Raw genomic sequence first — 25,255 nt, 5'->3', positions numbered from 1 at the left:
ACATGCTGGCAAAGGCTTTAACTTCCCCTCCTCTGCTGCCAATGCAGAAGGAAGTGCCTGATAAAGGGAAAGTATTTTCTTTTTCTAAAAAACAGACCAGCTCACAGGGTTCCTTGGCAAGGAGGTGGAAAGCAAAAACAGCACCTCTGGGTTGGCCCACATCACACCTGAAAGCGGCAAGCGTTGGGTCCACTCTGGAGACGCTTCAGCCCACACCAGAAGCTTTGGCCCCTGCCCAGACCCCAGGTAGCCCTTCCCAAGAGGTCAGGCAAATGCTTGCCTTGCCTCCAAGTCCTTGGGCCGAAGCAACAGCCCAGAGAGGAACACCCTGCCATTCCAGAGGACTGTCCACTCCAGCTTCTGCCAGGCACCCATGAGAGGAGAGAGCAGCTCGCCCTTCTTCGCTTTTAAGGCCAATTTCACCTAACACCTTTATTAACACAGATGGTGTGCTCAGACAGAAACCAAAACGTCCATTAATTTAAGAGAGAACAACGTGGTAGTGTCAGCATCCACAACACAGCGGGCGGCAGCAGCAGCAGCAGCAGAGCCCTCTTTCCTCAGAAACCATCCTAGAATACTTGAGGAGGTGCTTGCCCACAGCTTAAGAAACCAAATGGAAACCGGAGGAACCGGATTCCACGCCTGGATGAAAACAAAAAGCCCTTTGCACTCCAGGTTTCTTATTTGCACTTTCATTGTCCTCTTCTCCCAATGTTCTCAGGTATTTGTCAAGCTTGATTTACACTCAAGAAGGCGTTCTTCCAGGTTATTAAAACCGTTGAATGGGGGAAGGAGAGGAGATATGCCAGCAATCTTTTTTAAAAAACGGGGCTTTCAATTTATTATCTCGAGTGCTGCAAGAACAGTGCAGCTCTAGGAAATCTGTGCAAATGATCATCCCTAGATTGCCAAATGAAGTTATGTCTACAGCCTCCACACATACTGCCCCCCCCGAAGCATCCTTGAAAGGACTCCCCAGTCAAAATGGGGCAAGAGGGGGTTCCCGCTTCCTAGTCACTGAGGCAAGATCCATTTGCACAAATGCTGATCACAGATTTGCCTCCAAAAAACGAGAAAGAGACATGTAGGATTCTGGGCTCCTGCCCACCTCTTCCCTACAAAGTCACGATATGTTCTGAACAAGTAGTGTCTATGAAAAGCCAGTCTCTCCATTGCTTCTCCATGGATTTCGACAAATAAAACTCTTTGGAAGAATCTTGGCAGTGGGAAGGGCTTGGGTGTGTGGATCATTAAGTCCATTCGAACCCCGGTCAAACCTTGGAACACCTTCACACCAGGGAAGAGGTGAGTCCATGGACAAAAGCACCTTTTGCGAAATGTTTTTGGCTTTTAAACGTGAAGAAGACGGCAACAGCTCATTGCGGGGCTCCATCCAGTTTAAGAGACGCAGGATCCAGATTTGGACAGGGCTGCTGCCTTCCTTGGCCAAACACGCCTCACAAGCAGGCTGTCAAGAAAGCACAACCACCCCGGAGAGTGGGCCGCCCAGGCCTGCAGCTGCTTGCCCAGCAATTTACGGTCTGTTCGTCCCAAACGTGTCCCATGGACAGGCGAAAGGGTGGGGGGAAGGCCGCGGCCCAGAGACCTCTCGCTTCACTTGGGGTGAGTGTGTTCCCTCGTGAACAGAAGACACTGAGGGGCGGCTGGGAGGAGGGCTCAATACATCTTCTGGCGGCTCGGCAAGATGGCTTCCTTAATGAACGAGAAGATGACCAAGATGCCAGACCGCTTCCCTCTCTTCCCTTTCGTGAAGTAGTTCGATACCACATCGTCTGAGGAGAGAGAGAGAGAAAAAGCCAGGGAGTCATCACATCATCAATTGGGGGGGGGGGGGAGAGAGAGAGAGAGAGAGAGAGAGAGAGAGAGAGAGAGAGAGAGAGAGAGAGAGAGAGAGTGTCATGCTGTAGCCGTTGCCTTTAAGCACTGCACTATGAGACTTGTCCAGATATCCAGAAAGTCAACTTTCTTGTCCTTAAGGTGACATTGGTAAGCTTAAAATTTCCTAAAATCTAAAGCCACCAGCCCAACCCCAACCACTTCAGTCACCACCAGCCCTGACTTGCACAGCTGCCGCCTCCTCCACCCCGTTCTTTCCAGCAAATTCTGCTATACATCTAGGGAATGCAAATAGTACTACAAGTCATTTATTTCAGCCGCAGAATCTGCCACAGAGTTCCCACCATTCTGGTCAGCAGGCCTCTCAACCTGGTGTCTGAAATATGCTTTGGACCACAACTCCCACCATCCCAGCGGCTGCCGTCCACCAAGGCACACCATTTGGTCCAGAAACACTGGCTTGGGATTTCAGGCAGGGGGCATCCACAGCCTCACTTGGAGGCACCAGGAGCTGAACCTGGGACCTTTAGCACAGAAAGCCTGTGCTTCTGCCGCTGAGCTGAAGACGTCCCCTCCCCGGAAATTCCCAAACACCTGTAGGCCACCAGGCCGGGGGAAGGCAGGGGCTGTAAAGGCCAGGCCTGCGGAACTCACCTCCTGGTTGCACCGTGGAAGGCAGCACATTCTCCCCAGCTGACAAGGAAACAAAGAAGGCAAAGGGGATTAGCCACAGGCAGAAGGTGAAGTAGGCAAGCACCTGGGGGCGAAACATGGAGAGAGCATCAAGAAGAATCCACAACCAACCCTGCTCTGCAAATAAAATAAAACCCACAGGGTCCCAGAAAGCCACGTGAGAGATAGAGTCTTAGTCCCCAGGAACAAGAGTGGCCCTGTCCTCAGAGTGGCCAGTCAGATGCCTGTGGGAAACCAGCAAGCAGGATTCTCTCCTCTCCCCTCCTTTGGTTTCCAGCACCTTGTATCCAGATGCACTGCTGCCTGCAAGGCAGAGCAGAGCCGTCCTGCATAGCAGCCCTCAAAAGCCCTCTCCTCCATCAATCAGAGGCAGTTTCAATAGCTAGCAGGGCAAAACAAAATAAAAAAATTCCTTCCAGTAGCACCTTAAAGACCAACTAAGTTAGTTCTTGGTATGAGCTTTCATGTGCATGCACACTTCTTCAGATACACAAGAAGTGTGCATGCACACGAAAGCTCATACCAAGAACTAACTTAGTTGGTCTTTAAGGTGCTACTGGAAGGAATTTTTTTATTTTGTTTTGACTATGGCAGACCAACACGGCTACCTATCTGTAGCAGGGCAAGTGTGAGATCAGATGGGAGACTGGTCCATCTCTCTTTTTAGCAGAGCTGCTACACATGCAACACGAAATGGCAGCATCTTGGTTATTATTATTATTATTATTATTATTATTATTATTATTATTATTAATAGCCCGCCCATCTTGCTGGGTTTCCCCAGCCACTCTGGGAGGCTTCCAACAGAACACTAAAATACAATAACCTATTAAACATTAAAAGCTTCCCTAAAGAGGGCTGCCTTCAGATGTCTTCTAAAAGTCTGGTTTTCTCTTTGACATCTGGTGGGAGGGCATTCCACAGGGCGGGTGCCATTACCGAGAAGGCCCTCTGCCTGGTTCCCTGTAACTTGGCTTCTCGCAGTGAGGGAACTGCCAGAAGGCCCTCGGAGCTGGACCTCAGTGTTCGGGCAGAACGATGGGGGTGGAGACGCTCCTTCAGGTATACTGGACCGACAGTGATAGAACAGAGCTGCCTCTGCCTGCTGAGACGGTGGCACCCTTTAGATTGCAGTAAGAGCCCTTTAAGATCAACATCAAAACCAGCAGCAACCCAGAGCCAGCATAAAAACGCTTTGCCATGAGACTCTCAAACCTTTCAGCTGTCTTTTGGCTAGGTCCAGAGAAAATAGAAAAATTGCTGCAGAACCAACAGGGGAAACCCAGCGGCGTATAAATAATATAATAATTATTAAAATTATTATTTACCATGGCAGCTCACCTCTGCCCTCCTCCCCAATGCCCAAGCTCCATGGGACAGCCAGTGGCATCTCTTACCTCTGAGAACGGGTAATACTCTTCCGCAAAATACTGGAACGCTAAGTAGTGGTTCAGCACAACCAACACTGCCAATTGGGGGGGAAAAGCAAATGACAAGATGAGAAGCAGCACCTCCAGCAGCCATGCCTCCCTCCTGCCCATCGCCACTAATCCATTGCTAGTTCCTGTGATCAAAACTCCAACCCCAGAAATCTGTAAAACCTCTGAATCCTGGATTCAAACAGAAGCAACTGAATTGAGTAACTATGCAAAAAGGAGGGGAGGAAAACACCCTAGTTTTGTTGATGCAGCTGAATGAGTGCTATTATTTCTATGGCACCTTCAGAGTTTGAGGTGTTTTACAGAGTAAAAAAAGCAAGAAGGCAAGTTTACATTCTGAATGGGTGGGGATGGTAACAGGAAGAATGTGCACATTTAACCTTTGCCTCAGTGAAGGGTGGAGCTCAGACCAAAAGGACCGAACATTGTCCTTAGCACAGAAGAACAGTCCAGATAAGATAAATGAAGCAACCTCAGCTTCATTCACTCATTATATGAGGCCAACAGCCTCCTCCGGTCTCCTCCTGCAGCTGCCTAACCCTCCAGAACAGATCCAACGCCAAGGAAGTGGCCAGTTGTTGCACTGTACCCTGGCATCTATTTGGGCTGTCCAGCCTTCCAGGCAGCATTCAAGCAGCCGGTCTCAGCCTATGGAGCCTTGCCTGTCTACAGGCGTAACACGCCAGCACAATTTTCCAGGTCAATCCATTGCACCAACTTCCAAATCGGGATCCCCCCTGAAGGTACAAGCCTCCTTCTCAAAGACTCCCACTTCATCCACTGGGGGAAAACAGTGACTATCTTCCACCTGGGAGAGCAAGAACACAGTGGCAAGGGCAGAGCAATTTGCTCCTTGGCCACAGGATCGATTCAAGCAAGAGCTGAGACCCTCCAGACTTAGAGGAGATTTAGCACAGGCTGTTTTGACACTAGAGGTTGTCGTATCTGGTGCCCAGCATCTGAAAGGCACTCACCGCAGGACAGGATGAAGTTTGGAGAGGTGAGCATGATGAAAGGGAAGGTCTGCAGCAATCCAAAATAGACCAGGTTGGTGAAGAGGCCCACTCCCACCATGAGGCCCGGGAAGTGCTCAAAGAGGTACAGCCCAACCAGCACAGCTGTGGAGAACTAAGAGACACCGTTGTCAGTGAAAGCTGTTGCTGCAGGGGAAAATGCCAACAGGCCGCAGACAAAAGGAAGATTCCCATCTCACCCAACAGCCTGTCTGGTTTCTCTGTGGTCTGTGCCATCCTGCTCGCTCTATATCCATTTAGATGCACATGGAAAACTAATCCCCTCTGGGGGACTTACACAAATATATACAATCTTAGTTCAGAGCAGGCATTCCCAAACTTTATTGGGCCACCACCCCTTGCTTCCATAAACTTATCCCCAGTGCAAACCAGCCCACCCTATAAAAAGCATTACTGTATTCACAATAGCGGTTTGCACAACCCATGAAGGAATGTGACAAAGCAATAAAATTCAAAATAGCAACAATTAATTGCACATTCCTTCAAAATCCAATCAAAACAATTTAGTTTCATTAATTCAAGAAAATGGATAAATTTGATCAAATGATACCAGTTTTTCAAAGCCTGAGAATCATTTTCACCTCCATCGCCCTCTGCCTGCCCTTGCCTCTTAGCCCCAAGTTAATCCCACTTTGAGAACCACTGGCGTAAAAGGGTACCAAAAAGAGGAAGGGCCTTTTCAGTAGTGGCTTATGAAATGCTCTCCCCAAGGAGGCTTGCCTGGCACGGACACAGACTTCTTTTCAGCACCAGGTGAAGACATTTCTCCCAGGCAAAAGTGAACCAGCCATTTATTTTCGTAAGCTGCTTTGAGACTTCTTGGGGAGAGTGACCATGAGTGCTATCTGAACCACACCTATGCAAAAGTCCACTGAATTCAGTGGGGCTTGCTCTCTGATAAGTGGGGCTAGGATTGCAGCTGAATGCATTGAATAAATATAAATAGTAATAATGTGAAAGGAACAAAGCAGCTGTGAGCAGCCAGCAGGAAAGACAGCAAGATCATAGAAGCTGTTAGGCTTCTCACAAGAACTATTTTTCAAGTTCAGCTTTTGTTTGGAACAAGCTTCTTGCCAAGCAACTCTCTCTCTCTGTCCCCAATAAGCTGCCTGAGGAACTCCTCCCCCTGGAACTTATTTTGGCCTTCCTAGTCTCACACTGTGCCACCGAGGCTTGCACCACTGGATGGCATTGATAAGATACGGGAGGGAACTTGTTCCAAAGGCAGCCAAAGACTTACCCAGATCATGTACTTAATGATCCTGCTGGTTGCCACTGTGTACTCTTCTATCAACTCGGCCAAGTAGTACAAGCCAGCCGCTGGAAGAGAGAAGAAAAGGAGCTTGGTTGGGACACAAACACAGCTGTTCATTGAGACCAACAATTCCTACAACTTCTGGCCACATAGCCTCTGATTTATGAACTCCAACGACAGTAAGAAACTCCAGGTCTTGTGGCTTTGCTGGGTCCATGGGAAGTGGAGCTTTGGGTTTCACATGCCCAGCTCACATCAAGCGCTGAGGCCAAATACTCAGTTTGCAATCATTGTCACCTCAGATTTCAAATCTCTGAGCTTTTCCGGAAAACCAGCTTGCAGCACAATAAATATGCGATTGTTACTCTTGTTAAAAAGAAGTCCATGTCTTCCCACAAGATCCCTCGTCTTAGAACTCAAGGATTCCATCACTTCCAACGGTTACACAGCAAGCAAAACAGTGCTTTATTCTGCAAATTTTCCTTATGGTGCTTAAATTTCCTTTGCCATGCTCTTTCCATCCTCAGTCAATGCAGCATCCCACCAGTGGGGTTGTTCAGTGTCAGCTTTGGACAAAGTCTTTAGAGACAACAGGACAGAATGAGTGAAACTACCAAGGTGGAGCAACTGCGGCCACTGATCGAAAGTGAGATCCTCACTTCATCCTAAATTCATGCCCCTCCTGCAGAGGTGCAAACTAAGAGGTTTCTTCGTGAAATCCGGCAAGCAAGGAATGAAGGCCTTGCCCCGCGTTGCCCCCAGCAACCAATAATCAGAGAGAGACCAGCTTCTCCCTTGCCTAAGAGCCAGGGATTGATCCTCCATTAACTGCTCTAATCTCCTTTCGAAGGCATCTAAACCCAGTTGGCCAGTCCCTAGTAGGCTGCCTATTTGCAGCAACAGACCGAGCCACATTCAAAGAGGAATTAATCTGGGAGGGAGGGAGGGAGGGATGGGTCTTAGTGGAAAGAAACAAAATGAAGCCAACTTGTGGAGGGAAGGCAAAGGGACCCCTGACCATTAGGTCCAGTCGTGGCCGACTCTGGAGTTGCAGCGCTCATCTCGCTTTATTGGCCGAGGGAGCCGGCGTACAGCTTCCGGGTCATGTGGCCAGCATGACCAAGCCATTCTGGCGAACCAGAGCAGCACATGGAAACACCGTTTACTTTCCCGCCGGAGCCGTACCTATTTATCTACTTGCACTTTGACGTGCTTTTGAACTGCTAGGTTGGCAGGAGCAGGGACCAAGCAATGGGAGCTCACCCCATCATGGGGATTCAAGCCACCGACCTTCTGATCGGCAAGTCCTAGGCTCTCTGGTTTAACCCACAGCGCCACCTGCGTCCCTTATGGAGGGAAGGTAGGGCTATCTAATAATAATAATAATACAGTGGTACCTCTGGTTACGTACTGAATTCATTCTGGAGGTCCATTCTTAACCTGAAGCACCACTTTAGCTAATGGGGCCTCCTGCTGCTGCTGCGCTGCCAGAGCACGATTTCTGTTCTCATCCTGAAGCAAAGTTCTTAACCTGAGGTACTATTTCTGGGTTAGCGGAGTCTGTAACCTGAAGCGTTTGTAACCTGAGGTACCACTGTAATAATAATAATAATTTATTTACACCCTGCCCCTCTGGCTGGGTTTCTCCCACAGGCCGGGGGCAGAAATGCTTCTGCACAGCGGCTGTTGGAAACCGCAGGAGGAGAGACGGGGCTCTTGCGGGTTTCCCCCAATAGGCACTTGGCAGTGAGCGCAGGAGGCTGAACTGGGGCCCCATTTCCCCCGGTTCCCAGCTGCATCTCCGGGGTAGACTGCCCCTGCACGGGGAGGCTCCACGCAGGCGCAGCTCCTCGGCCACGCCCCCTCCCCTCTTCCTTGCTCGCGAGGGAAGGGAGGCCGCGACCGCCTATTGGCCGGCCGGAGCCGGGCCGTACCATTGCCGTACTCGAAAGGGGGGAGGAGGAGAGAGGTGGGCCGGGCCGCGGAGGAGGGAGAGACCACTTGGGGGGATGCGGGGGGGAGTGGCCGTGAGGGAGGGAGGGGGTGGCGGCCTCCCGCTCCGCCTGGTCCCGAGGGGCCTCCTCACCGATGCCGAGCGTGACGAAGGCGGCCTGGATGAGCAGCGCGAGCCAGCTCAGCGCGTACATGAACCACATCGTCGCCGTCGTCGCCGCGCCTCACCCGGCGGATCGGCAGCCGAGGCTCCGCCCCGCCACTTCCGGCCCAGGAGGAAGGGGGCGGGGGCGGCGCGTCACGGGGGGAGGCGCGGCGAAGAGGAGCGGCGGTCGAGAGACAGCGCCGCGGGGGCCTCTGGCGGCTCGGAGGACGCACTGCAGGGGGAGCTCCCCCCACTTCCCCACAGCCAGCAAAGCAAAAGCGAGCGACGCCTGCCTAGATATATATATTTATATATACACAGTATAGGCAGGCTATATAAATATATATATTTTGCGGGGGCGGGGCAGTGACTCGGCTGCGGTTTCTGCGTTGCCAGGGGGTTGGACTTGATGACCCCTGGAGGCACCTTTCCAACTCCACTTCCGCGATTCTTCTGCAATTGTAGCGACCACCAGGCTCACCAGTAATGTTGGCTTTGTGTTGCTAACAATGAATTAAATGTTGTTGTTGTTAATTACATTTCTATACCACTCTTCATGTGAGATATTTTACTTTCTTGGGCTCCATGGTCACTGCAGATGGTGACAATAGTCACGGATTCAAAAGACCTGCTTCTTGGGAGAAAAGAGATGACAAACCTAGACAACATCTAAAAAAGCAGAGCCATCACCTTGCCAACAAAGGTCCGTATAGTTAAAGCCTTGGTTTCCCCAGTAGTGATGTATGGAAGTGAGAGCTGGACCATCAAGAAGGCTGATGGCCGAAGAATTGATGCTTTTGAATTCTGGTGCTGGAGGAGACTCTTGAGAGTCCCATGGACTGCAAGAAGATCCAACCTCTCCATTCTGAAGGAAATCAGCCCTGAGTGCTCACTGGAAGGACAGATCCTGAAGCTGAGGCTCCAAGACTTTGGCCACCTCATGAGAAGAGAAGACTCCCTGGAAAAGACCCTGATGTTGGGAAAGATGGAGGGCCTAAGGAGAAGGGGACGACAGAGGACGAGATGGCTGGACAGTGTTCTCGAAGGTACCAGCATGAGTTTGACCAAACTGCAGGAGGCAGTAGAAGACAGGAGTGCCTGGTGTGCTCTGGTCCAGGGGGTCACGTGAGTCGGAAACGACTAAACAACAACAACAACAACCACTCTCCATCCCAGAATCATAGGATGGTTTACAATATAAAAACACAAAAATACATTCCAAGGTAACAAACAAAAACAATACCACCACCACCTCCTTCTTCTTTGGCGATCACTCACAGCCAAGTAAGATTGTTTCCCATAAACATGGTTTTAAAAGTGACTGTGGACGCCAATTCTGGGTCCACGCGTCCTTCCACAGTGCGTCAATGGTTTCTGGACAGGAGTTGATCACGGTGTGGATTTGCCAAGCGTGCCTTCCTCCTAGCACGTTTCTCCCTTGTGTCTTGAGTTTGAGTGCCTTCAAAGCCCATGACACTTTTGGTAAAGGCTGTTCTCCAACTGGAGCGCTCGCAGGCCAGTGTTTCCCAGATGACAGTGTTTATACTACATTTTTGGTTCAAAAAACCAAAGCAGTTACTTCTGGGTTTTCGATGTTCGAAAACTGAAACATTCAACTTCCAAGACTTTGGGTCTTCCGAGACCTGCACGTGTGAAAGAGCTGCCACAGATTGAACACTTGAACACCGCAGATGTCTCTGTCCTTTTTGTGGCCCTCCATATGTATCATGGGTAGGGAAATGTAAGAACACCCAGAAGGTCTTTGGGCCTACCAGGCCCCCCATATTTCTGACCCTCAGCAGGATAAAGCCCAGTTTATGTGATATTTTCAGCTGAGCCCTCTCTAGCAGCCTGGCATGTGGAACGGCTGATCCTTAGCGTACTTCTTGGTCCAGCTGCAAGCCGTCACCCCAATCGGCTCCTTTCTGGGTCTCCAGCAGACATGGGAGCCCAGGAGATGACCTTCTACATCAGATCAGAGCCCCTTAAATGTCACGGAGGCTCTGAGTGAGGAGCTGGAAGGCAGGCGTTCCTTCTCCTTCCCTCCCTGCTCTGACCTGCGACAATCACAGCATTTCCCCTTCGGGAAAGAAGAGCCAGAGAACATTGGAGGCACAAGCCAAGAAAAGTCCTTTAGAAAAGGTAAAGGACATAAAATGCACGTAATTAGGGACGTTTGGCAATTGCAATGTCACGGACGTTGAGGCGGATCTGCTTCCCCGAGGTTTACGGCTGGTATCAGGAAGGCTGGAGAGGAGCAGTAGCAGCAGACTCAGCTCCACGTTGGTCTCATCCTGAAGCCCGACAGCAGCTATTTGCACAGCTGGCTGCGCAGGCTGGGGCTTCTTGGAGATGTAGGCGAAAACATCTGCAGGTGGCCCAAGTTGGAGAAGGCCGCCTTTCGGGCGCTTTCATTTATTTTCATAAAACATATGCACTTCTTGATTGCAAAAACCAACCAACCAACCAAGCAACCTCAAAGTGATTTACCAAAAAGGTGGAACAAGAAAATTATCCACCAGAAAAATTAACCACAATAATTTAAGAATTTGGAAAAGTGAAACCAACAATTGTTTAGAAACAGATTCAAATTCGCAGCAGTTTTCTAAACGTCTGGCTGGGCCTGTCTGAACAAAAATGTTTTTAGCAGGCGCCAAAAAGAGTACAGCGAAGGCTGTCAATAGGCAGGGAGTTCCAAAGTGCAGGTGCTGCCACGCTAAAAGATTGAGTTGGGAGACTGAGAGGTGATACAAGAGCCACTTTCAAATATTTCAAGGGCTGTCACTTTGAAGATGGAGCGTGTTTGTTTTCTCCTGCTCTGGAGGGCAGGACTCGAACTCATGGCTTCAAGTTACAAGAAAGGAGATTCCGACTCAACATCAGGGAAAACTTTCTGACAGTAAGAGCTGTTCAACAGTGGGATGGAAGGTGGTGGACTCTCCTTCCTTGGAGGTTTTGAAGCAGAGGCTGGAGATTTCTTGAGCTGAGATTCCTGCATTGTAGGGGGTTGGACTAGATGACCCTCGGGGTCCCTTCCAACTCTACAATTCTACGAAATGTCGAAGGGGGCTTATGGGGCACCAATTCTGCAGATCAAAGAGGTCAAGTGGTCGTAGGTTGCTGAAGCCGGAGCCAGATGGAACGCCAATCAATCACTTCATCTTGAAATGAAGGCTAGAACCTTTACTTGAAAGAATGGCTTATTCAAGGGAAGGAACTTGGGCTCATGTCCGCTGCTTGAGGGTTTGCTGGGCCATAGTTCTGAGACAGAGCATCTGCATGCAGAAGGCCTCAGCATCCCCAGGCAGGACCGGGAAAGAGCCTTCTCCTCCCATAAACCCTGGAGAGCTTCTGGCAGTCAGTGCAGGCAATACTATGCTAGATGGGTCAGTGAGACCCAGTGTGGCATAGTGGTGAGTATCTGATTAATCCCTGGGAAACTGAGGTTTAAACCCTTGCCCCTGGGCCACTCACTCCCCCGCAGCCTAATCTACCTCACAGGGTTGTTGTAAACGTTAAATGAGGAATGGAGGAGCCATGTACGCCGCCTTGAGCTCCTTGGAGGAAAAGGGATCTGCCAGCATCTGTCTGTCTCGAGAGAAAACGGAGCGTGCCTCTGGGGCAAAACGCTGCATGAGCAGCAGTACTATTTCAGACACGTGGTTTATATACTTAACGTATGTTTTGCCCTGTACATTTATGAGCATTTATTCTATATCTGAGACCTTAGAATTCTTATAACAGTGCAGAGCAGGGACCATAGGTGCACAAACTATTCCAGAAGGAGCAGGACATGTCCCCCACCAGAAGTACCATCCTTCCCCTAACACCCCATCAAAAGTCCAAGGGACCACTGACCATTGGTCCAGTGGTGGCCGACTCTGGGGTTGCGGCGCTCATCTCGCTTTATTGGCCGAGGGAGCCGGTGTACAGCTTCCGGGTCATGTGGCCAGCAGGACTAAGCCACTTCTGGCGCACCAGAGCAGCGCACGGAAATGCCATTTACCTTCCCGCTGGATTGGTACCTATTTATCTACTTGCACTTTGATGTGCTTCCGAACTGCTAGGTTGGCAGAAGCAGGGACCGAGCAACGGGAGCTCACCCCATCGCAGGGATTCGAACCGCCAACCTTCTGATCAGCAAGTCCTAGGCTCTGTGGTTTAACCCACAGCGCCACCTGCACAAATGCAATAAATAAACAAATGCCCTGACTTCCTGCCTTCAACTAGGGTTGCCATATGCCTGGAATTTCCTGGAAATATCCAGAATACTGGGTCGGCAGCAGTATCCAGGTGGAAACAGGGGAAATGTCCAGGATAATCCAGACATAGGGTGTCAATTTTCCATAAAAATAGCTTGAAAACGTCATATATATTTTTTGCAATTTTGCCAACTTTTCTGTCCTGATTTTCACTGTTTGAAACAAGGCAACCCTACTTCAGCTTGCCCGGGTACAATCCTGCCCTGGGCTTGCCTTCCTTTCCCTTGCACCCACCTTCCCCTTGCACCTTGCACACCCCTTGCACCCAGAGCACCTTCCCTTCCTTGATGCTGCTGATGCCATTTCCAGGCGCTCGCACCCAGACTTGCTTTCATGCACCAACTCCACTCTTGGGGGGGGGGAGGAGGCTGGGGGGGCGGCAGTGGCGAGGAGCCCCGCGCTTGCGAGTGGCACTCCATCTGACCCCACCAGAGAGGCTAACGCAGAGGGACGTTTGCACATGCCTCTGATCTCCCTTGACCCAGCTTCAAAAGGGGTCTGTCTCTTCGGCACCTGTCTCGCCTGGCCCTAATGCTTGTGGACAGAGAGGCCTCGCGTGGCACAGAGATCAAGGGCGGTGAGGAGGATTTGTGCCAGGCAAAGCTGGCACACAGGAGGGTGGGGGAATATGCCACGGATTCCCGTCAGTGATGAAACGGGAGGCATGGAGCTCAGGTGTCAGGTGCAGGTGAGTCGCCCCGGAAGGATACAGCCAGAGTACCTCATGAAGCACCAATCCGGTTACCATGTATTCCTTGACATGTTGGGCAAAACAGTCTTAGCAACCATGAGGACTAGAATCGGTGGAATGTACTCCATTGGTGCAGTCAAATGCAACATTCCTTACCATATTTTTCGCTCTATAAGACGCACTTTCCCCCTCCTAAAAAGTAAGGGGAAATGTGTGTGCCTCTTATGGAGCGAATGCAGGCTGCGCAGCTATCGCTGAAGCCAGGAGAGGGAGAGGGATTGGTGCGTACCAATCCCTCTCGCTCTCCTGGCTTCAGCGATAGCCGCGCGAAGCCTCTTCAGGGCAATGGGAGGAACGCTCCCTCTGCCCTGAAGAGGCTTGGCACAGCTATCCCAGAAGCCAGAACGGCAAGCGGGATCGCTGCTTTCACTGTGCAGCGATCCCTCTTGCTGTTCTGACTTCACTTTGTTGGAGAGGCTCTGCGCAGAGAGGGAGAGAATTTTTTTTCTTGTTCTCCTCTAAAACTAGGTGCATCTTATGGTCGGGTGCGTCTTATAGAGCGAAAAATACGCTATTTCCCTATCGTGGGCACAGGCAGGGGGACATCCAGTCAGTGTAACTTCCTGTTCCACTGTTCTGGAGCATCCTTCCACCTGGATGTGACCTGGGAGATGGGCATGGCTCTGGCTGACTCCATAAAAGAGCCGAGTAACGCAGCCATTTTCTCAGTCCAGTTCCATCTGTTCTTGCTTGCTCTCTTGTTCTATCTTTTGCTGCCATGCTGCTCTCCTACAGCCCTTTTGTTATCTTAATGTAATTTTGCTGTCTGCTGGCTCTCAGCCAGCAGCACGTGAGTTCAGTCTCCAAATGAGACAAACTCAGACATTTGTTTATGTAACCACCAAGTAAAGCCTGCCTTTCAGGGATCATACCGTGAACTGAAATGTGAGTAAACTTTTTGTTACTTTACTTTATATGTAATGCTGTACTGTTTTTAACACTGATTGGGAGCCGCCCAGAGTGGCTGGGGAAACTCAGCCAGATGGGCGGGGTATAAATAATAAATTATTATTATTATTATTATTACTCAGAAAGACTCTGGTGTCTTTATTCTTTTAAGAGGGATTAAAGGGGGCACCAGGAAATAAGTAGGGACGCGGGTGGCGCTGTGGGTTAAACCACAGAGCCTAAGACTTGCTAATCAGAAGGTTGGCGGTTCGAATCCCCGCAATGACGGGGTGAGCTCCTGTTGCTCGGTCCCTGCTCCTGCCAACCTAGCAGTTCAAAAGCACGTCAAAGTGCAAGTAGATAAATAGGTACCACTCGGGCAGGAAGGTAAACGGCATTTCCGTGCGCTGCTCTGATTCTCCAGAAGCAGCTTAGTCATGCTGGCCACATGACCCGGAAGCTGTACACCGGCTCCCTTGGACAATAAAGTGAGATGAGCACCGCAACCCCAGAGTCAGCCACGACTGGACCTAATGGTCAGGGGTCCCTTTACCTTTAAGAGATTCAAACGAATCTGCAAACTAGCTTCCAGCTGTATTGAGGGGAATTTGCTCTGCTACATCACTCACTGGCGTGAATGAAGGAAGGATAATACTTATTCAATATATCCTTTCCTACTATCCTTAACATTCCCACAGAATCATGCTTCAGAGGAAGGCCTACAGCTCAGGGGTGGGACATCTGTGTTGTGTGCAGAAGGTCCATGGCTCAACCCCTGTGATCACTGGGAAGGCCTGGGAGAGAAACACACACACATACCCCACTCTGCAATTTTGGAGGGCTGCTGTCAGTCAGAGTATGCAATACTGAGCTGGGTGGAGCAACAGTCTGACTCACTATAAGGCACCTTTCATGCGCTGGATAACTTATCCTTTCCTCCATCCCATGATTAGCAGAAGGAGAAGACTGCATTCTGAATGCAGCATATGAGATGTGCAAAAATGCATTATTTATACACGTTGCATAATCCATCTCTCTGTGCAGAACCTGAACTGCCTTGGCATGGAAGATGGTTACATGCGCCCGTCCGCAATCTCCAAGCGCTGAGAGATTGCAAGGGTTCCAGCTACTTCCCCACGGTTTGGTTTCCTCAGAATGAAAGTCAGCCGGGACCGTGGTGTCTAGAGTGCGCATGGTTTCATTTATTTATCTCATAAGATTTACACACTGCTTGACTGTGGATTTTTTAAAAAACCAAACCCCTGAGAGCAGTTTGCAAAAAGATAGAGCAATAAAATCAAGAAAGATTTACAGCCCTACTTTAAAACACGCAAAAGTTAAAATACTAAAACGGATTAAAACTACTGCAACTTTAGGGCATCTGGGTAGAAACAGGATACTGACCTTGATGGGCCATTGGCTCAATCCAGACGGCTTTTCCTATGCTCTTCCACTGCCCCAAATGTTTCAATGCAGCTCTCCAGCCAAACATGCATGTACTGGGGAGGAGGATGTATAAACCAATAAAACGGGTGTGCATTTGTGAAAATGACAGTACAAAAATGCATTCTGCTAGAGGAGATCGCTCGCAAGATGTGTCCATTAGGTACACTAATTTGTTTGTTTATTTATTCTTTCAAAGATGGAGGTTGGACAAGACAGGTTTGACTTACTGAGAGCATAGGATTAGCCAACATAATTGATGCTTTACTGTGGTTTTATAATTTGTTGGAAGCTGCCCAGAGTGGCTGGGGCAACCCAGTGGGGGGGGGGATATGATGATGATGATGATGATGATGATGACTGTGGGTGGGGAGATAAACGGATAAAGACCAAAATGGGCAGACTCATAGAGAACCTACATAAGGACTCTATATGGGCTCTTGGGTATCCCATAAGGGGAAAAGGAGCAGTATTTTTCTTACAACAAGACTAACGGAGAAGTGGCGCCATGCGCTCTGGTGGAAGAAGGAATCAGCTGTGGGGCTGCGGCGGAAGAGGCGCCGCAGTCCCAGATGCCAGGCCTGTCTGCTTACTTAGCTAACCGCATGGCACTAACGCCATTGTTCACCGGCCATTGGGCTTGTGCCCCTAGCCTGTGGCAAAGGAGGGGGTCCTCCTGCATGCGCCAGCTCTTTGGGATGCGCCGGCTGCTGACGGGACTTTGTGTGCCCTGAAAGACACACACACACACACACCCTGCTCAAGGGAAGACAGTGCCATCCACTCTCTCCATTAGTGTCGCTTGCTCTCTGCCTTCTGTGGCTCCATTGATGCTCAGCGAAGGCAGAGTGCGCCAGGGAGGGAGCGCACCAGCCGGCCTCGTGTGGAGCACGCCTGCGGAGCAGAGCAGCCGTGCGTGGCAGATGGCGCCAGAGCCTCCAAACAGGAACCTTCTGGGATCAATCCAAAGCCACAGCGACCTAATGAACTCCCCTGCCCCCCGGACTTAAAGGGACACAGTCCCGTCCTTCTGCATACCCAGCACCCTCCCATCTATTTCTCTTGCCATACGTCAAAGGTGGAAGTAATGTAAAGTAACAAAAAGTTAAGTAAAGTAACAAAAGGTTTACTAACATTTCAGTTCACGATATGATCCCTGAAAGGCAGGCTTTACTTGGTGGTTACATAAACAAAAGTAAATCGAGAAAAAAGCTCAGCAGTTGAACTTATTGGCAGGAATACAATGACACTTGTAAAGTAACGTGGATTTCGGATAGTATGATTATATAAAAGATAGATTACAGTAAAAGATGCAGGAAATTTTTTTATTTCATTTTTTAGAATTGGAACATGGAAGGAGGGAAGGAGGTCTCATGGTTCGAATGAACCTTTTTTTAAGGATTGAAAATGTTATGTTTATGGTGTACAACCTTTATGTAAAACTAATAAAAATTTATATAAGAGAGAGAGAGAGAGAGAGAGAGAGAGAGAGAGAGAGAGAGAGAGAGAGAGAGAAAAGCGCAACAACTTTGGGGTTTGTCTTTAAGAAAGCTAAACAATTTCAGCGGTTTCCTAAACAACTTTCAGGATGTTTGGTTTTACTTTTTGAAATAGGGTAAAGGTAAAGGGACCCCTGACAGTTAAGTCTAGTCGTGGATGACTCTGGGGTTGCGGACTCATCTTGCTCTATAGGCCGAGGGAGCCGGCGTTTGTCTGCAGACAGCTTCTGGGTCATGTGGCCAGCATGACTAAGCTGCTTCTGCCGAACCAGAGCAGCGCATGGAAACGCCGTTTACCTTCCCACCAGAGCGGTACCTATTTATCTACTTGCACTGGTGTGCTTTCAAACTGCTAGGTTGGCAGGAGCAGGGACCGAGCAACAGGAACTCACCCTGTTGCAGGGCTTCGAACCGCCAACCTTCTGATCGGCGAGCCCAAGGCTCTGTGGTTTAACCCACAAATGGGCATCTGGCATGCCCCTGTGAGAACAGGATGCTGGGCTAGAAGGGTCAGTGGCCTGATCCAGTAGAGTCCTGTTACGTTCCTCCTGAGGTGGGGGCACAGGGGGGCGGCACCATGTTTCTCCAGGGCGGATGGCAGAGGCCGCGATGCGTGTGAGAGATGCAGAGACTTGGAGGAGATAACGCCGGGTGGCACTTGTGTCCCTGACGCAAAGTCACCCGGCCGCGCGCTGACCTGGCGTTGCTGTTGCTCGCTGACCGTGCTCTGAACGCCAACGCCCTGTGCGGCAGCCCCAGGGCAGCTCAGCCCCCTCTTCTCCCGCCCCGCGCCCTCCAGGCAGCTCCAGGCCATTGGGAAGAGCAGCGAAGAAAAGCGAAGCGAAAGGTGGCACACCTCGCTCAGGCCCTGTCAGCCTTGCTCACTCTCTCATCAGACAGCACTTGTGGCAAAACACCCTCCTTCACACATGCGCTGCATCCCTAGGAAACAGTCTGTGCTCAGCCAAACAGACACTGCTGGGATCAGCCTGTGATAAAAATTTTAAGGTCTTAAATATATATTAAATGTTCATAAATGTACCAACCAAGGACGTACATAGGTCAGCACAGGAAGACCGACCTGAAACCATTTTTGAATCCCAAACTGACCAAATGTTTCCCCTGCACGGAGGGGGAGGGGTCCAGGAGCCTTCGCATTGTCTCAGGAATTGAGTAACCAGCTCTTTAATGGGTGACAGACTATCAGCAAAGGCAATCAGATAAACTGGCAGACAGGAAAAACAGCATTCAAATTTCTGTTTTGGACCACCTTTTCTATGATGGTCTTGGGTTACACCCCTTCTGTGATGTATGGAGTATGTCTTGAGCTCCAGGGCGAGGAATTTAAAATGTCTATATAAAGGCAGGCACACCTTTGTTGTGTCCTCCTCCTTTCCTGCCTGTGAGGGGAGCACCCTGTTACAACAGATCAATAAAGATCAGGCTTCCTAGCTGCTTTGCTTCTCAGTATTCTCTGGTTGGCCTCTGCTTTTTTCTCCTACAAATAGGGAACCCATGTAAGGACTCTATATGGGCTCTTGGGTACCCCATAAGGGAAAAGGGGCACATTTTGTTTGTTGTTGTTTAGTCATTTAGTCTCGTCCGACTCTTCGTGACCCCCTGGACCAGAGCACACCAGGCCCTCCTGTCTTCCACTGCTTCCCGTAGCTTGGTCAGACTTGACATCTTTCTGCAGGGCCTGCAAGACAGAGCTGTTCCACCAGACCTTTGGCCAAGGCACAGTCTGACCCCCTCCTTCGGTAATCCTCACAGAACTCTAGCCCAATGGTTGCCATTAATTTGATTTTGAATTGATTTGAGAATGAATTGATTTGAGAATGCTGCGTTACTTTTGTCTCTTGTGACAGAGCGTTCCACCAGATCGGAGCCACAGCCAAAAAAGCCCTGGCTCTGGTTGAGGCCAGCCTAACCTCCCTGTGGCCCGGGATCTTCAGGGTGTTGTTATTAGCAGACCATAGCGTCCTCCGTGGGACATACCAGGAGAGGCGGTCCTGTAGGTACGAGGGTCCTAGGCCATATAGGGCTTTAAAGGTTAAAAGCAGCACCTTAAACCTGATCCTGTACTCCACCGGGAGCCAGTGCAGCTGGTATAGCACTGGGTAAATGTGGTCCTGTGGCGAGAACCCCATAAAGAGTCTTGCTGTGGCATTCTGCACCCGCTGGAGTTTCTGGGACCTGATGTTGTTCCTGATTTTCTTCACACACACATACACACACCTGAGCGCTCCTTCCCTCTCTCCCACTTTCCCCCTCTCTGCATCCTGTCTTCAATTTGGGCTGCTGCATAAAACATGATGACCGCATCTGTGTCCTCATTTTGGAGGGTCACGCAAACGGTGAGCTGCCCTGGATTTCCCCGAGGGCAGCTTGCATCTCAGGAAGGCTGCTGAGCCAGTGGAGTCTCTTCCAACCAAAATAAAGTCCCGGGTTCAATCCTGGGGCATCTCCAGGTAGGGCTGAGAACGCTCACCGTTTGACACCCTGGAGAGTCACCGCTGGCCAGAGTAGAGTGTGCTGAGCTAGATGAGCCCCTCTTTGTTCATTCCATCATTATTCCACTTTCCCATGATTCTTCTCCCCCTTTTAATCCCCACAACAACCCTGTGAGGTAGGTTAGCTGAGAGGCAATGGCTGGTCCCCAAGGTCACCCAGTTAGTTCCATGGCCAAGTGGGAGGATTTGAACCCTTCTCTCTCCCAGGTCCATTCCAGGACTCTAACCACTACACCACTGCTGTCTCCCTATGGTCCGACTCTCTATGCTTCCTGTCTTCCTTTGCCCTCACTGTGCATGCATGAGAGGCTCGGGCTGCCAAAGACCCAAATTGACGGGGTGCCCTAACAAGTCAATTTGGACTTACAGGTTGCCCAGAGCAGAACCAGCGAGAGGGGTCTCCTGTGGGTGGTCTGTCCCCCTTGAAGAGGCGGGTTTGGCCCAGGACTTGGAATGAACCTGTTTTGTCTAAGGAAATTCACAGAGGACATCCAGAAAGCTCTTAAGCACAGCTAGAAGTAGTTCCCTCGATTGCCAGGTAACAGAGGATAAGGGGGTTGATGTCACAGACTGGCTGGATGCAGAAGAATGAAGAGACAACAGGGCCAAGGGAGCAGGGAGAGTCTGTGGCAGAGAGCAGTCTAGGCTCAAAGGAGGGGGGGCAGGAGACAGAGGTGAGGCTGGCTGCTGAAGAATCCAGCAAGTCTCCCCTCCTGCTGCAACCAGCTGCCCTTCCGCCTGGTCTCCCAGAACAAAGAGAGGGATGAAGAGTGCAGAGAGAGACAAGGCAAAGCAGTCTCAGGTTGCTGGGGGAGGAATAGGTGAGAGAGGGGGAAAGGCAGGCACCTTCAGTTTTTGCAACTGCCTTCTTAGGGCAAGGAGGAAGAGCTGCTGGGACCATTCGCCCTGTGCTGTGTGGATTTCTTTGAATTATTCACCAAAGCCAGACTAAACGTCTTTCCTTCTGCAGTTTTGGATGGCAGGTGGAGAGGAGTTCCCTACCAGGACAGACTTTGCTCGTGTGCCCAAGACATCGATTCCATAAAACATATTTTGCTGCACTTTGCGAAATACGAGCAAGCCAGGGCTGAACTGATATTACCCTTGCTGGTACCTTTCCCGGGAAAATCAGAGGCTCACTATGTCAGGTTCCTATTGGAAGACCGGACAAATGCTAGAACATTAGCAGTGGCAAAGTTTGTATCGGTGGTTGCAAGAACCAATGATCCCAATCTTGAAGTCTGAACAAAATGCTTGTTTAACCTGGAGGTAGGCTATCTGAATTGTGCATTGCTTTGTAACGATTTGTTGGGTCTCTGGACCGTAATAAAGATTGATTGATTGATTGAAGAGTTAACTTCACTCACACCAGCAGATTTGCTGCTGATCTACTCCTGACAGGTGAGGATGAACACCACCACAGCTATAGGTTCTGCCCCCTAACCTATGCAGGGGAAGACAGAGGCTCACATCAGGTATCTAACCAAATTCAATGGGCTGTTTTTAGCATCTCTATGAGACTTATATTGGAATGGCTCCCTTTTGACCTCAGCAGGGCTTACTTCTGAGTAAACATGCATAGGATGGCTTCCGTGAGCTTGCTCTCCTAGAGACAGGGGCGTTGTGTGAGGTCACAACACCTGGGGAGGGGACATGCTGGGAGCTGGGGGGCAGAGGGTGAAGCTGCCCTGTGGGCTTGGCAGACCGAGGGAGAAACAAGCTCCATTGGCCACGGCAAACAATGTCACCGGACCACAAAGGAACGAGCCTCATGGGCCCTGACCCTGTGAGGCTGCAGGGTCCCTGAGATGTGCCCCCTCCCCAGAATGTGCCAGGGGCTCCGCCCCCCCCACTACTTCCTTCGATTTCAGACGGAGCTCTTTCCAGATACGCAAAAGTTGGGCTGCAGGTGACCTCTGGGCTACCCTTCTGGCAGTCCAGTTTGGATGGGGGGGTGCGCGTGGAGCAAGGCCCCTCCAGAGAGGCTTCTGCGAGAAAGGGTGGCGCAAACCAGCGCAGATATTTGGAATCTCTCCAGCGAATCAAATCCCTCCTGGACTTCCGGATGGCAGAAGAGAACAAAACAGACAGAAAAACCAAGACTCCGTTCAGGAGGTAAAACAGCTGTCAGTCTTTGGGATCCCCTGACAGACAGCTGCAGAGCTGAGAGCAGCACTGGGAGGCAAGTGCCAGTCAGGAAAGGGTGACATTGAAGGGGAGCAGCACCTTTCCATCTGCAGACCTGCCTCCTGACTCCCCTGGACATTGAAACAGCACAGCGGCCAGGCATGGTGGTTCTCTGCTCGGCCTCCACAATCAGAGGCAGCAAAGCTCCCAGAAAGCAGCTCCTGGGATCCTGCTTGTGGGTTTCCCATGAAGGACATGGTGAGAAGGGGACGGTGCGCTGAAGGAACCCTTGGCCTTACTTGGCAGCCTCCTCTCCTGTTCTTATGTTGGGGGGCCACCCTCTGCCATTCTCTGCCCAGCAGGATCTGCCTGCCAGAGGAGAGGATAAAAACCCATTTGCCAAATATATGGAAGGGAGAGGGAGAGATGGGCAGCAAAGGGAGATTTCTTGGCTTGGAGAAGCGGGAACTGCCTACATTGGATGCTGAGCATCTTTCTTCTGAGAGAGGGATGCAGGAATAAGGACACACACACACACACCTCTGGGCTGGAAGCATTCTGGTGTGCAATGAAAACATACACACACACACACACCAACCCCGCCAGTCCATCGCAGCAAAGCCAAGAAAAAGTACTGATTTACGCAGCACATAGTTAACCTGTGGAACTCCTTCCCACAGGAGGCAGCGATGGTTTTAAAAGAGGATTAGACCACAGCTGTTTGGCCATGGAACTGTCTCCCTTGGGAGGTGGTGGACTCTTCTTCCTTGGAGGTTGTTAAGCAGAGGTTGGATGGCCATCTGCCATGGATGCTTGGCCTGAGATTCCTGTATTGCAGGGGGTTGGACTGGATGACCCTCGGGGTCCCTGCCAACTCTATTAAATTCACAGAGGAAGAAAGGGGTGTTGATGGCTAGTAGCCACAATGGCTGTGCTCTGCCCTTCCCAGTCGGAGGCAGCCATGATTCTGAATGCCAGTTTCTGGAGGCCACAGGAGGGGAGAGTTGCTCTTTTGCTCGGATCCTGCTCCTGGGTTTCCCACAATGGGCATCTGGTTGGCCCCCGTGAGAGGCTGGAGGAGATGCGCCAGCAGGGCTAGTCTTGCCCTTTTACGATTTACAAAGCGGAGCCACAGTGATGTTGTTTGATAACGTTGATCGAGGAGACCTTTATCCAGCTCAGAAGCCACCATTTCCACAGGAGAGGTGAGGGAGCATTTTGCTCCCTGGCACAAGCAAAGACGCCAGGGGACACACATGGAACCTGCAGACCACCTGTCCTCTCCAAGGACAGGTGTGGGAGATCACCTGTGCCCTTGTCAACGGGACGAGCTCCATCCGGCTGGCCCACCGACTGGGCAAAGTTTGCCATGCGCCTCCCAGGAAATGTGCAGGGCCAAGGCCGGGTCGCCATTCTTTATGCATGCGTGCCCTGATGCGGCCTGACATGGAAGCTGCATTTGGTACCTCGCACATAAGTGATCTGAACTGCCTGCTATTTTCGTTGACGATAATTTGCTCCGTGTTTGCGTGCAGTTCATGGCTCGGTCAGCCTTGCCTGATACTATATTCCCGTTTGTTCCACTAAAGGTTTCGCTGTCAGCTCGGCTCAGCCTCGACGGGCTTGATGAACCGTGAATGCACCGCGACTGGGGATCGGGACACGTGAGCTCGCCGCAGATGGGAACAAGCCGGACTGGCGGGGGAAGAGGAGAGGAAAACCAGGAGCCAGCCAAGCAGGGGGCACAGGGGGCAGCCATAGGAGTGGGCACTGAACCCATGGCCAGCACCACCATTGAGGAGAAGTCTGGGGACGGTGGGGAAGAAGAAACTCGCAAGCAGTATCCGAGCACAAGAGCAACTCTCCACTCCTGCATGCTGGAAATTGCACCCAGAATCTGAGAGTCAGGCTTCTCCTGACCCTGAACTAGAAATATTCATTTTCTCCACGAGGGATAACGGCCCTGTGCAAAGCACGTCTTGCCATTCCATAAAGTGCCATTATGCCAGGAGGTACCTCAGCCTCTGGGGACGCGGGTGGTGCTGTGGGTTAAACCACAGAGCCTAGGACTTGCCAATCAGATGGTCGGTGGTTCGAATCCCCGTGACGGGGTGAGCTTCCATTGCTCGGTCCCTGCTCCTGCCAACCTAGCAGTTCAAAAGCACATCAAAGTGCAAGTAGATAAATAGGTACCGCTCCAGCGGGAAGGTAAACCGCGTTTCTGTGCGCTGCTCTGGTTCGCCAGAAGCGGCTTAGTCCTGCTGGCCACATGACCCGGAAGCTGTACGCTGACTCCCTCGGCCAATAAAGCGAGATGAGCGCCACAACCCCAGAGTCGGCCATGACTGGACCTAATGGTCAGGGGTCCCTTTACCTTTATCTAGTCTAGCACCCAACAGTAGCTAACCAGGGTGGGAAACCTGCAAGCCAGAGACATCAGCAGGGGTCAGCAACCTAAGGCCCATGGGCCGGAAGCAGCCCATGGAGGTCGTTTGACCGGCCTACAAACTGCTCCTGAATCGAGCTGTCCACTCGTGCGCTGCGCTAAAGCAGCACAACGCGGCACAGGGACTCGCTTCCGTGGTGCTGGAAATCGTGTCTGCGCAGACGCCGGAAATCGCATCTATGCAATCACAGACACCGGAAATTGTGGTCGTGAATGTGCAGGGATCTCTGCGGGACCGATCTGGCACAGGCCAGATAAACCTGACCCCATCAAAGGATGAAGGAGCCGAGTGCGAGGCCCCAGGGTTGGGGGTTGCAATAGGAGCAGGCAGTAAACCCTTGCCCACCAACATGACTGAAGAGAAATCTGGGGACTGTGCAGAAGAAACTAGCAAAGGGCGCACACTCCATGTGCAGGGTGCTGGCCCTGAATGGGAGTAAATAATAATAATTTATTATTTATACCCCTCCCATCTGGCTGAGTTTCCCCAGCCACTCTGGGCGGCTCCCAATTGAGTGTTAAAAACAATACAGCATTAAATATTAAAAGCTTCCCTAAACAGGGCTGCCTTCAGATGTCTTTTAAAAATAGGATATCTGCCTATTTCCTTGACATCTTGTGGGAAGGCGTTCCACAGGGTGGGCACCACTACCGAGAAGGCCCTCTGTCTGGTTCCCTGTAACCTCACTTCTCGCAATGAGGGAACTGCCAGAAGGCCCTCGAAGCTGGACCTCAGTGTCTGGGATGGATGATGGGGGTGGAGACGCTCCTTCAGATATTCAGGACAGAGGCCATTTACGGCTTTAAAGGTCAGCAGCAACACTTTGAATCGTGCTCGGAAACGTCCTGGGAGCCAATGTAGGTCTTTCAGGACCAGTGTTATATGGTCTCAGTGGCCACTCCCAGTCACCAGTCTACCTGCCGCATTCTAGATTAATTGCAGTTTC

At 50.8% G+C, this 25,255-nt stretch overlaps 1 protein-coding gene and 1 long non-coding RNA gene across 3 annotated transcripts in view; both read right to left on the bottom strand.

Annotated features, from left to right (window-relative positions):
• The window catches only part of LOC309377833, a 355,859-nt gene that overhangs the window by 203,244 nt on the left and 127,360 nt on the right, over positions 1–25,255 (bottom strand). The gene's annotated exons all lie outside the window — the stretch shown is intronic.
• TEX261 (testis expressed 261) lies at positions 398–8,522 on the bottom strand. Of its 2 annotated transcripts, none has more exons than XM_081925433.1 (6): positions 8,368–8,522; positions 6,267–6,346; positions 4,967–5,120; positions 3,951–4,018; positions 2,515–2,553; positions 398–1,796 (listed from the first exon to the last, which is right to left on the bottom strand). In XM_081925433.1, exons 1-6 carry the CDS (start codon positions 8,435–8,437, stop codon positions 1,461–1,463), a joined length of 747 nt encoding a protein of 248 aa, XP_081781559.1. In that variant the 5' UTR covers positions 8,438–8,522; the 3' UTR covers positions 398–1,460. The 2 variants fall into 2 exon arrangements, with proteins under 2 accessions (XP_081781559.1, XP_081781560.1); XM_081925434.1 differs by having other exon boundaries at positions 1,533–1,796; positions 2,515–2,617.

This window comes from Podarcis melisellensis (assembly GCF_964234715.1).
Source record: "Podarcis melisellensis genome assembly, chromosome: 9".
In the NCBI taxonomy this organism is placed as follows: domain Eukaryota; kingdom Metazoa; phylum Chordata; class Lepidosauria; order Squamata; family Lacertidae; genus Podarcis; species Podarcis melisellensis.
This window is presented reverse-complemented; position numbering and strand designations above follow the sequence as displayed.